Source organism: Sus scrofa, chromosome 2 (genome assembly GCF_000003025.6).
Source record: "Sus scrofa isolate TJ Tabasco breed Duroc chromosome 2, Sscrofa11.1, whole genome shotgun sequence".
In the NCBI taxonomy this organism is placed as follows: domain Eukaryota; kingdom Metazoa; phylum Chordata; class Mammalia; order Artiodactyla; family Suidae; genus Sus; species Sus scrofa.
In genome coordinates this window covers 97,881,216-97,893,547 of record NC_010444.4, presented here as the reverse complement: position 1 = coordinate 97,893,547, position 12,332 = coordinate 97,881,216, and the positions used below count along the sequence as shown (strand labels likewise).

The following is a 12,332-nucleotide window of genomic DNA, read 5'->3' as shown; positions in this document are numbered from 1 at the left end:
GGCTGAAGAAATAATCAGGATGGTATGAGAGAAAATTATTTATTAAATAAATAACCTTTATTCTTTCTAAATAAAGTTAGAAAGAATGACATGAAAAAGTTGCTAAAGCAGAAAAAGTTTGCCATAACCTCAATGAAAACTGGTCCAGCTGGAACGAAGTTGACAGCACTGTGGGAATGAAGGTAAGACTGGAGAGGTAAGACCATGAGGTACCTTTTGTTATGTTAGCATTTAATTTATCACAGGGATCCTTTAGAGAATAAAAGAGACAATCGTAATAATTGTAGGACAATGGGCATAACTTAGTACTGTGCTGGACAAAGAAGAAGCAGGGTTATTAAATACTTTAGAATTTCTTCCAAACATAATTGGAAATCATTGTATAATTTTAAAATGAGGAGCAATATGAATTAATATTTTTAAAGATTACTCCAGCTACTTGGAACATAGATCTGAGGAGGTCAGAGAAGTTCAGAAAGCAGCTAGGAGGCTACTCTGTTTGTGTGGTGAGAAGTAAGGGAGACCAGGATTAGGGAAGAAGCAGAGTAGAAAGAAATATCTATACTGGCATCAGGAGATATAATCAGAAGGACTTAATAATAAATTAGACGGGAATGAATTAACCAGGTAAAATCAAGAAAAACAGAACCCAGCAGTCTACTCTAAGTAACTGTATTTATGAGGTTTCTATTTCCTGAAATGAAAGCAAACAGTTGGAACAAGTTTATAGAGAAATTCCAAATTTTAGTTTGGGATATGTTAAATATTAGAGACATAAAACATATTTAAGTGGATATGCTAACAGGCAATTCGACATGAAGACTAGCCTACAGAGGAAAGTAAGTCTACTGACAAATTTAGGAAGCAGCCTATAGCTGATATTTAAAGCAATAATACTGATAAAAGGACTCAGAGTGAGTGAAGAGAAGGAAAAAAAGAAATGTGAGCCAAAACTGAACCTGAAAATCGCCAATATCTCTAAGTTCAGAAAAGGAAGAAGGAAGTGGTAAAGGAGACTGAGAAGGATGACACAGAAAGACAAAGGGAAAATCTGTGTAGTGTTTCAAAAGATCAAGAGAAGAGACGGTTTGTATTTGAAGATGAGGCAACAATCAAGTGCTGATGGGAAGCGATGTAAAATAGTGACAGAAAAAAACATCCACTCTATCTATCAGGTGTCTTCAATGACCATGAGGATGTTTACAAAGCAAGAAGAAAATTCTTTCAAGGTAACTTACTATAAAGGAGAGAAAAGAAACAGAAAGTAAAGGAGGATGAGACCAGGAGAGAAATTACCTCTCAAGCTTGGAGAACCTGCCTTTATGCTGATTGTAATAATTCGTCAGAGAGAGAGAGAGAGATGGTAGTTACATTGGCACTACAGGGAATAACTAACTAACCCATACAAGGAGCATGTACATCCAAAGCCTGGCTTTTATAGAAGAAACACTTCTGCCTCTGTAACAGGAGGGAGGAATAAGACTGGTTTTCATAAGGGTTTCTGAATTTGGTGCTGGGAAGATGAATAATTTCCTTTCTGATTGCATTTCAACAAATTCATGAGCTGACAATGAGGAGATGAGAAACAGGAATGCGGGTCTGAGGAGTGACAGAAATTATCAAATAAATATTATTATGATTCTGAGATACATTTTACTAGAGAAATATGGGATATCTGGGGTGAAGTTGTGTGTCCATTTGGCAATATTTATCATAAAACTTTAAAGATACCAATTATCTAGCCATGTGATTTTTCTCCAAAATGTTTTCCAATGCAATAAAGGCTAATTAAATGCTCGTGCTTATTATTATACTTGCTCTAGCTCTGGAATACAAAATGATATTTATAACTCTAATATTTAAAATTAATTATGACTAATCAACATCTATGTTCTTCTTTACTACTTTACCACAATCGACTTCTGGTTTTCTAAAAAAAAAGGGGGGGGGCTTCCCATTGTGGCTCAGAAGGTTACAAATCTGACTAGTATCCATGATAATGTGGGATTGATCCCTGGCCTCACTCAGTGGGTTAAGGATAGGGTGTGGCTGTGAGCTGTGATGTAGGCTGCAGATGAGGCTAGGATCTGGCATTGCTGTGGCTGTGCCACAGGCCAGCAGCTGCAACTCGAATTAGATCACTAGCCTCAGAACTTCCATGTGCCACAGGTGTGGCCTCAAAAAGAAAAAGAAAAGGTTTTGGTTTTCTTTTATACTAAACCTACAGACTATACCTTTGATGTGTTTCAATCATTGTATTAAAAAGAAAAAAAATTCACTTTAAAAGAATCAAACCTGGAGTTTCTGTTGTGGCTCAGTGGCTAGTGAACCCAACTGGTATCCATGAGGACGCTCAGTGGGTTAAGGACCCAGCGTTGCCATGAGCTGTGGTGTAGGTCACAGACATGGCTCAGATCCCGTGTTGCTGTGGCTCTGGCACAGACCGGCAGCTACAGCTCCAATTCAACCCCTAGACTGGAAACCCCCATATGCCATAGGTGCAGCCCTAAAAAGACAAAAGACAAAAAAAGAAGATCAAACCTGAGTTAATTCAGAATCATCTCTTTGACTTGCAACAATTAAATAATCTTGACTGTCTGAAGTAAAATATCTTACTTGAGAACTTTCAGAAATAATGATTGTTTGTACCTGCAAGGAAGACAGAATAGTGGGAATAAAAATTTAAAGAAAAATTTAATTAAGAAAAGCTGTGAATACAGTAGTAGTCTGAATAAATATTTGAAGTTCAAAACTTGAAAAATTATTCTGATCCCTAGGTATGCATATCTAGGTATCATTTCAAGAAAGACAAAAATATCACTGGACTAAGACACCTTGCTAAAATATGTATCAAACCTGCAAAAAGCCCTTTTGCACATTAACATAGAACATACACTATCTTCTATTTAGCGCAATATCACAAATCTGATTTTTCTTTTAAATAAAGCAATCTTTTAAAAAAGTGAACTTTTTTTTTTTACCAGGAATAATTTGAATCCAGATGTGAATGTATACACACTGTTAACAGAAGGCTTTTCTTGATCTCTTTCTTCATGCATAATCACAAAATAGGGGTAAAGACCAATATTAAAGACCTCACAAGTTTTAGGATTTTCTATACTAAAATCCTAGGAAAAAAAGAATAACAGTCACTCTTGAGGCATCCAAGATCTGTATGTACATTTTACTCGGTGTACCGTAAAATAAGTGATGTTTACCTCAAGTGGAACAAAAATCCCTTGCCAACGGTAAACAGTAGAAGACAATTTTCTTAACATTATACCATAAGCTGCATCTTCCAAAGTAAAGAAACACCAGCCAGAAGCCGATGTATCCAAAAAACTTTGAAATAGAGAAAACGTAACATCCATTCCCCCTGAAAAACATAAATCATGATTTGCTTGTGTAAAACCCTCTCCAAACTTCATCTATTCTATGTTTATTGTTTAAAGAATGAAACCAGTGAGTTTGTTACTAGAAATAGAAATGCTTCCATGACGTGTGTGCATGTGTATGTGTGTGAGAAAGAGACAAACTAAAGAACTTCAAAACAGTAACTAATATAGCAACTTACAAAGCCACGAAAAATTGTTACTACCCTGCACTAAACCCACAAAAGGTTTCCAGAGTACATTTATAAATAAATACTAAATATGCACTTTAAAAGGAAATACGTTCAGCCTGATTTTAATCAGCTTTCACAAAGATGATGAAAATATAAAGAAAATTTTAAAAATAAATACTTTTGATGGAAACATGCTAAATGTTGGGTTTTGAATAACTTAATACTATTATTTTGAAACTATCCCCATACATATTTTAAGAATGCCAAAGCAGACTCACCTACTACAAATGGCTGTCGTTTTACCAGCCTGCTATAACAGATACTTGTCCTAAAATTCTAAACTGCAATTAAACAGACAAAAACAAAAACCCCTATCTAATGAAGAATATCTTTTAAAAACCTTCTATGTTCTATTATCATGACAGTTTCCCATGAAAGTTAGTTCTTTTTAAACTGAGTTAATGGCGTGAACAGCAAAAAACAACTGTCAAGGTTGAGACCTAGGATCCTTGTAAATTAATGATCATTTTTAGATTGCCAAACCTGAAATTCACTTAGTTCAAGAAGTCATAATGCCAGGAGTTCCCATTGTGGCTCAGTAGTTAACGAATCTGACTAGGAACCATGAGGTTGCAGGTTCGATCCCTGGCCTTGCTCAGTGGGTTAAGGATCCAGCATTGCCGTGAGCTGTGGTGTAGGCCGCAGATGGGGCTCGGATCCCTCATTGCTGTGGCTCTGGCGTAGGCCGGCAACAACAGCTCCGATTGGACCCCTAGCCTGGGAACCTCCATATGCCATGGATACAGCCCCAGATAAGGCAAAAAGACCAAAAAAAAAAAAAAAGTCATAATGCCAATGCCTTTTATGTACTAGCCACTAATGATTTCCTTTCCTAGAAATCCAGTATTTTAAAGTCCTGTTTTGCCACCACAGCTTTTTCATTAAGAGTCCGAGTGTTCTGCACTGAAGTCTTGGTCATAAGGTCAAATCCTTCCCTACCGTAGTTCAGGAAGATGGTGAATGAAGAATAAACAATGCCTACTGACATTTAAGAATCTCCAACACATACTCTCACAAGCACTTCCACAAAACACATGCAGATTCCAAACTCTAATGAGGTAACTCTGGATTAGAAACCATCTTTCTTCTTTGGGTCCCTTTTAGATCCTACTGGACCTTTTTTGGATTTTCCTGCCTTTTAGGCAAATGTACCATTATTAATTATCCCCTCTCTCTTCTAAATATTCAATCCTGTCCACTTACAAGGCCTTTCTCATGAACATTTACATGTGCTTAGGTCTCATTAAACTAAACAAATAAATAAAAAGCCCTGGCCTCTACATAACATCACTACTTTTGCAAGGTCCTATGTTCTCAGCCAAACTTCCTGAACTACTTGTATACATCTGAGGTCTCCATTCCCTCACCTCCATTCAAAATGTTAATTCCTCTACACAAAGAGCTCTTGCTATTTTATGTCTTCTATATTGCTAACTACCATGAGTGTTTTTTTTTTTTTTTTTTTTTTTTTTCAGTTCTAATCTTACTGGACTTCTAACCAGGAACTGACACAATGCACCACTTCTTTCTTTTTAAAAGGCTCTTCTGGAGTTCCCATGGTGGCACAGGCTTAATGAACCGGACTGGTATCCACGTAGACATGGGTTCAATCCTAGCCCCACTCAGTGGGTTAAGAATCTGGCATTGCCGTGAGCTGTAGAGTAGGTCTCAGATGTGGCTCAGATCTGGCGTTGCTGTGGCTCTGGTGTAGGCCGGCAGCTAAAGCTCCAATTTGACCCCTAGCCTGGGAACTTTCATATGCCATGGTTGTGGCCTAAAAAGACAATAAAATAAAATAAAATGCTCTTCTGCTGCTGTCTACAATCCCACATTCCCCTGGGTGTCTCACCAGGTCTTCTAAGTCTCTTCCTCCTCTCCCTAGCCATTCAACGTGAGCCTTCTCAGAGCCCAGTCCTCATTCTTTCTCTATCTTCATTCTCATTTTCCAGGTTTTTACATCAATTTCCATGACTTGAAAAGTAACATGTACGCTACAGATTCACACATGTATCTCTCCAGCAGAGATCTCCTTTTGAGTCTAGAGAAATGTCTTCTAACAAGTTAACTCGAATTCAAATATTTTACCCCCATCACCAAAATAACATTTATTCCCATTTAGTACTCCCTTTCTTACTGAATGGCATGACTCTCCATCCAACTGCACAAGCTCAAAACCCATGAGACATGGCAAGCACCTTCTTCACATCCAATCCACAAACTGGTCTAAGCTATAATCACTTGTCCTTTTGTTTACCTCCTTTCATCCTGTCATTTCTCCTGTGCCAATCCATTCTTTACATGGTACCGAAAAAGATACCTTCAAAATACAAATGTGATCATACTACCTCCATACATGCATGGGAACCCTTCCTCATGCCAAGACCACTCAGAGACTTTCCATAACCCTACAATAAAGACTAATGTATGTGACATATTCTCCAAGTTCTGGAATGATCTGGTGTCATCCACTCTCCAAACTCCACACTCTCCCTTATTTTTAAACCCAGTGTTCACTTTTCAATTCTTCACTTACATGCCTTTTTATGCCTCTAGACCTCTGCCTTGATTGTTTTCCATTTTCTCTTCCATATTCCTCCAACTCAATGTTCAGTCTTAGTTCAAACATCAATACCCCTGGGAAACACTTCTTTATGTTCTTACAACACTTAGAACCTTACCTTCAAAACATTTATCATAGTTTAAACTACACATTGATTTTTCCTTTTTGATTTATTTCTGTCTCCCACTAAATTCTAAGCTTCATGAGTTCAGAGCCATGCCTGGCACAGGACAGGCACTCAATAAATATTTGTGAATGTAATAAAAGAATGAGATATCTGTTCTCCATCTTCAACAAATCTAAAGGATACAATTCACAGGGGGAAAAATGTCAATCTTATACATACAATCTTTCTTAATTATAGAATTTTGTTCTTAAAAGAAAGTGAACATACTCATGCCAAAGGCTGTTTCAGAAACTGTCTCCCACTCCACACTCACGGTTAAATCAATGCCATTGGTACGTGACACATTTAAATACACAGTCCTGTTGGCTTCTTCAATGTCTATAGAGGTGGCGCTAAAAGAAACAAGTGGTTACAGAAAGCAGAAAAAGAATATTAATAATATTCTTTTATTAATATTAATAATAATTTCCACATTTTAAATATCTCTATCACATTGCTTCTATGTATTTAATACACTTTAAACAAGTTGAGATCCATCCACAAACTTTATACAGTAGGAAGATTAGAACCTAGAGCTCAAAAATATTCACTTATTAAGATCTTTAAAAGCATCATGATCTAATACTATAATGGTAAGAAAATACAGACAGTAGCTTCAGTTAACTTCACACTACATATTCCAAAATAAGTAAAACTTTGTCATTCCTAAGTTTCTCTTCACATAAACTAAACATACTTAACAGAGAAAAAATGAATCAGAAAACTCTTAACATATTGATAAAACTAGATCTATTGGAATATTTCTAGGATATTAAAAAAAGTTTTCAGTTTCCAGAAGGAATTTTTTAACTACAAACATGTTAATATATGTTTGAAGAGTCATTCACGTGGTCTGAGCAACTAAACATAATTTATATTATTTCTCACTTTTTATTATTATTGAAAACATAGAATAGTGCTTTTACCAGAAAGTATGGATTCTGAGAAAATAAAAATTCTAATAACATCATTCTATAGGACATGAATTAGGTTTTTCATGCTCCCTGTTACGGTCTCTCTGGGTCTGGCTGCTAGAGTTCATTTTAAAAGTTCCCATCACAATAATTAGAGATCAATTTTCTTTGGCATTTCAAACCAAAAGATACTTCCTACTTAGCTTCAAAAGTGAAAATTTCCTTATGAATAAACTATACCTATTTGCAACTGCAGAGATACTGAAGAGCCCCAAAGGGGCCTGGTTTTGCAAAACTGTTATCAGGGTTTGAATATGCGCCCCTAGTCTAGCACCTCCAGTTGGATTAAACAAGGTGCAAACAAAATGCTCATCCATCTCTGGCTCCGTGTCCAATACGGCAGATATGTGTAGGGCCTGAAAACATAATCAAAAGATACTGGAATTCAGTATTTTTGCAATACACGTCTAGAGTAACGGGCTAAATAGTTTTGACAACAAAATAATATTTTGGAAAACATTGCCTCTTTTTTATTTTAGTACTGATCCTCGTAATGTTAAAATTGTTTCAACTTTTAAGATTTTCAACTCTGTGATATATTGCCCTGAAATGTCTGAAAATAAATATTTAAGGCCTTCAAAAATATCACTGAGATTAAAAAATTACATTTAGATTACATTTAGGTCTTTATTGTTGCTCCTTTTTTTTTTTTAAATCCTGCCCTAACCACATAACTGCATTAGTCTCATGTGTCATAGGATTCACTTTTAAAAGCACTTATGGCCATACCACCAACAAATTAAAAACTATCCACATGTTTATCAACAGGACAACAGATAAACAACCTGTGGTCTATCAAATGAAATGCTACTGAGCAATAAAAGAAGAGCCAAATACTCATGTGTACAACCAAAAACTATGTTGACTAAAGGAAGCCAGAATACATACTGTATGCTTCTATTTATAAGAAGTTTAAGAATCAGCAAAATGAGTCTTCAGTGCTAGAAACCAGAAAACACTTTACTCATGGGAGGGCAAGGGACAAAAAGGAAACCTCTGTGTGACATAATGTTTAATATACTAATCTGAGTGGTTGTTACATTGGTGTATACGTATTTTTTAAAGTCACTGAGGCATAAGTAAGACACAAACCACACAAGATTTTTGTATTTTACTGTTTATACCTCAAAATAAAAACATGTGGGGAAAAAGTTATGTTGGTGAGAGAAAAAGTATTTAATCCAATTTGCTCTAAAATTTGCCTAATGAACAGAAAGGTCTTCAAACACACTGTGAAAGAGCCTTTTAAGAAAAAAAAAATGCCACAATAAAGATATAATAATACAGAATTCCCGGTGGCACAGCAGGTTAAGGATTCAGCATTGTCACTGCTGTGGCTCAGGTGACTGCTGTGGTGTGGGTTCAATCCCTAGTCCAGGAACTTTCACATGCTGTGGGCTCAGCTAAAAACTTATATAATAATAATAATAAATTTAAAATATACAAAGAATTAAATAAAATAAAATTTGAAACTTTTTTAAAAAGCATGTGAGGAGTTCCCGTCGTGGCGCAGTGGTTAACGAATCCGACTAGGAACCATGAGGTTGCGGGTTCGGTCCCTGGCCTTGCTCAGTGGGTTAACGATCCGGCGTTGCCATGAGCTGTGGTGTAGGTTGCAGACGCGGCTCGGATCCCGCGTTGCTGTGGCTCTGGCGTAGGCCGGTGGCTACAGCTCCGACTCAACCCCTAGCCTGGGAACCTCCATATGCCGTGGAAGCGGCCCAAGAAATAGCAACAACAACAACAACAAAAAAAAGACAAAAGACAAAAAAAAAAAAAAAAAAAAAGCATGTGACTATGAACCAACAGCAAATTCATAAAATACTTCAAATTTGATACAAATCTATATCAAGATCTAAGTGTCTGAACAAATCAATTAAAGGTTCTAAATTTCTAAAAACATGAAAAAATCAGACATGCAAATCAATATAAATTCAAAAATGTGTTGAAGTTTATACAGAATGGTCATAAACTTATTTAACTATTAGATGAACTGTTTTTAGATGACACAGTTTAAAATATAACATATTTTATTAGAATTATTATATTTTACATAGTTGACTTGAAAAATATCTGAAGCTAATACAATCAGTTATTTTTTTGCCTTTTTAGGGCTGTACCCACGGCATATTCAAGTTCCCAGGCTAGGGGTCAAATCAGAGCTGCAGCTGCCATCCTATGCCACAGCCACAGCAATGCCAGATCCAAACTGTGTCTGCAACCAACACTACAATGCCAGATCCTTGAACCTTCTGAGCAAGGCCAGGGTTTGAACCCACATCCTCATAGATACTAGTTGGATTCTTAACCCACTGAGTCAACAACAAAAACTCTTTTTTAATTTTTTTCTTTTATCAGACACAACTTAGAACAGATTTACAAGGAGATCCTGCTGAATAGCATTGAGAACTATGTCTAGATACTCATGTTGCAACAGAAGAAAGGGTGGGGGAAAAAACTGTAATTGTAATGTATACATGTAAGGATAACCTGACCCCCTTGCTGTACAGTGGGAAAAGAAAAAAAATAAAATAAAAAAATAAAAAAATAAAAATCAGTTACTTTAAACTCTGTTTTAAAAATAAAGTTTAGGAGTTCCCGTCGTGGCACAGTGGTTAACTAATCTGACTAGGAACCATGAGGTTGCAGGTTCGACCCCTTGCCTTGCTCAGTGGGTTAAGGATCTGGTGTTGCTGTGAGCTGTGGTGTGGGTTACAGATGCAGCTCGTATCCTGCGTTGCTGTGGCTCTGGTGTAGGCCGGTGGCTACAGCTCTGATTAGACTCCCTAGCCTGGGAACCTCCACATGCTGCGGGAGCAGCTCAAGAAAACACAAAAAGACAAAAAATAAATAAATAAATAAATAAATAAATAAATAAATAGTTTAGTAGCAAGAACAGAAAATTATTAATATACATAAAAATAAGTTTCAGAAGGTAAATTTCTGCAAGTTCACATTTATGATCAGTTCGAAGTCTAACATTTTTCCTGAAATAAGTTATTTCTATTCACAAAGGATACTTACTTCTTAAACAAGCAGTCTAAAGGAAGCATTTCTATTTTGTTTAATAAAAATGTGGTAAAAGAAAAACTGACTGTTTTAATGAGTGCAGTAAATGGCTTGGTATTTCTTTTAGTTATATGATTTAGAGACAATGCAAAGTAATGTATGCCATTTAAATATACTTAACATTTAAAACAGCAATATGCATGTTTTTTTTATTACTTCCACATTCTACTCATCAATTTATGGGACAAATTTCTCTAGTAACATTCTATGCAAACAATGCAGCACTACGGCACTTTCACATGACACTCTAATTTTTTTTTTTTTGGTCTTTTTAGAGCCTCAACCACAGCATATGGATGTTCCCATGCTAGACTGAATAGGAGCTATAGCTGCTGGCCTACATCACACCCACAGCAACATGGGATCCAAGCCACATCTATGACCAACAACACAGCTCACAGCAATGCCGGATTCTTAACCCACTGAACAAAGCCAGGGATTGAACGCACATCCTCATGGATACTAGTTGGGGTTGTTACCACTGAGCCATGATAGGAACACCTAATCATATCGTTACCTATTACCTAAGCTGTACTTTTTTTCTTTCTAGGATCTAGGGTGCTCCTCAAAGAGAAAAATATTTTACAAATATTAATCACTCATTCTCATCAAAGGTTCGTATTGTACCTTGAAATGAACACCTTCTTCTAAAACAATATATCCTTTGGAAGGAGTAAGATCTTTAGACTCCACTGAAGAATTCACTTCTGTCACAATGAACTGAACAGTCACAGTTCCAAACAGTCCTTGTGCAGGTTCCCGAACAATGTACAATACTGCCACACTCTGCTGGATGTAGAGAGCTGTTGGTTCTTGCAGGAAAAAGTGCTCACTGTTGTTAAATGATAGAATTCCAGGGCCATCATCATTAGCAAGGATGGTGATGAAGGCTGTCAAATTAAAAATGTTAAAGACCAAAGAAATTGCTGGTGAGGATGTGGTTAAACACTTTATACAGACACTTTGGAGTGTAGGTACTAGAGAAGGTAGTTGGTATCCTTTTTGCACAATATCCATTGTACTCAACAGATATTTTAATTGCCCATATACACAAAAATGTATATACAAGGATATTCATTGAAACTTCATCAAAGTTTGGAAATAGTATAAAGGTCAATTAATGAGGCCTGGTTTAAGAAATTACCTAGTATTTACTGTCCTAAGGATTTTTTTTAATATTTTAAAATAGCAAATTACAAGCATAAAGAGTCAAACAACATATTATTTCCTCCTACTCACAGTAGTGGGCGTGGAACCTACATAATTCCAATCCAAATTATATCTGGACTTTTTAGGAATGCTTAATTTTGAATACTCTGTCTTTCCTCTTATGGAATGTAGAAGAATGCTGGTAACTGTCTTGTGAAAACAAGTAACATTAACCTTGGGAGGAGGCAAATACTCCTCAAGGAAGGAGAAGAGACAGAAACTAATAGGGTCTTTGGTGACATGGTTAAGTCCCAGTCCTTTCTCATCTTAAGCTACAGGTCTCTCGACCCTTAGATTAAATGAGCCAACAAATTACTTCCATTTAAGTCAGTTTGAATTGGGTTTTCTGTTGCTTATAGGTTAAAGTCTCTTAACCAACCCACTGTGTCTACTCCTACAACCCTTTACATACAGCCCACTGTGTTACACAAAAACAAACAAAAAAAAGTATATTTTCAACATACTCCTTGACTTTGAAACAATGGCCAGAGCCTCAAGAAAAAATTCGGCAGCCTCAGAAATGTCACTTAATTTTATCAATATGGCAATAAAAGTAAAACCAGTTCTTGGTTAATCAAAATTCTTTTTTTATTACAAACAGATTTTTTTTCATAAAGGTCAATAATTTAGGGATATAAAAGTTAGTGAAATTAAAGAAATCCCAAAGAACTCTTGGCCATTATCTAAAAAAAAGAAGCTACAGAGTCTGTCAACACTTAAGTCTTTTAA

At 36.2% G+C, this 12,332-nt stretch overlaps 1 protein-coding gene across 5 annotated transcripts in view; it reads right to left on the bottom strand.

The window, feature by feature from the left end:
* The window catches only part of ADGRV1 (adhesion G protein-coupled receptor V1), a 574,200-nt gene that overhangs the window by 384,300 nt on the left and 177,568 nt on the right, over positions 1-12,332 (bottom strand). For all 5 annotated transcript variants that reach the window (XM_021085372.1, XM_021085373.1, XM_021085375.1 and 2 more), the window contains 6 exons: positions 11,022-11,284; positions 7,506-7,681; positions 6,580-6,704; positions 3,219-3,376; positions 2,982-3,128; positions 2,542-2,649 (listed from right to left, as the gene is read on the bottom strand). In XM_021085372.1, the coding sequence (XP_020941031.1) occupies positions 2,542-2,649; positions 2,982-3,128; positions 3,219-3,376; positions 6,580-6,704; positions 7,506-7,681; positions 11,022-11,284 (977 nt within the window). The remainder of the gene's footprint in view (positions 1-2,541; positions 2,650-2,981; positions 3,129-3,218; positions 3,377-6,579; positions 6,705-7,505; positions 7,682-11,021; positions 11,285-12,332) is intronic.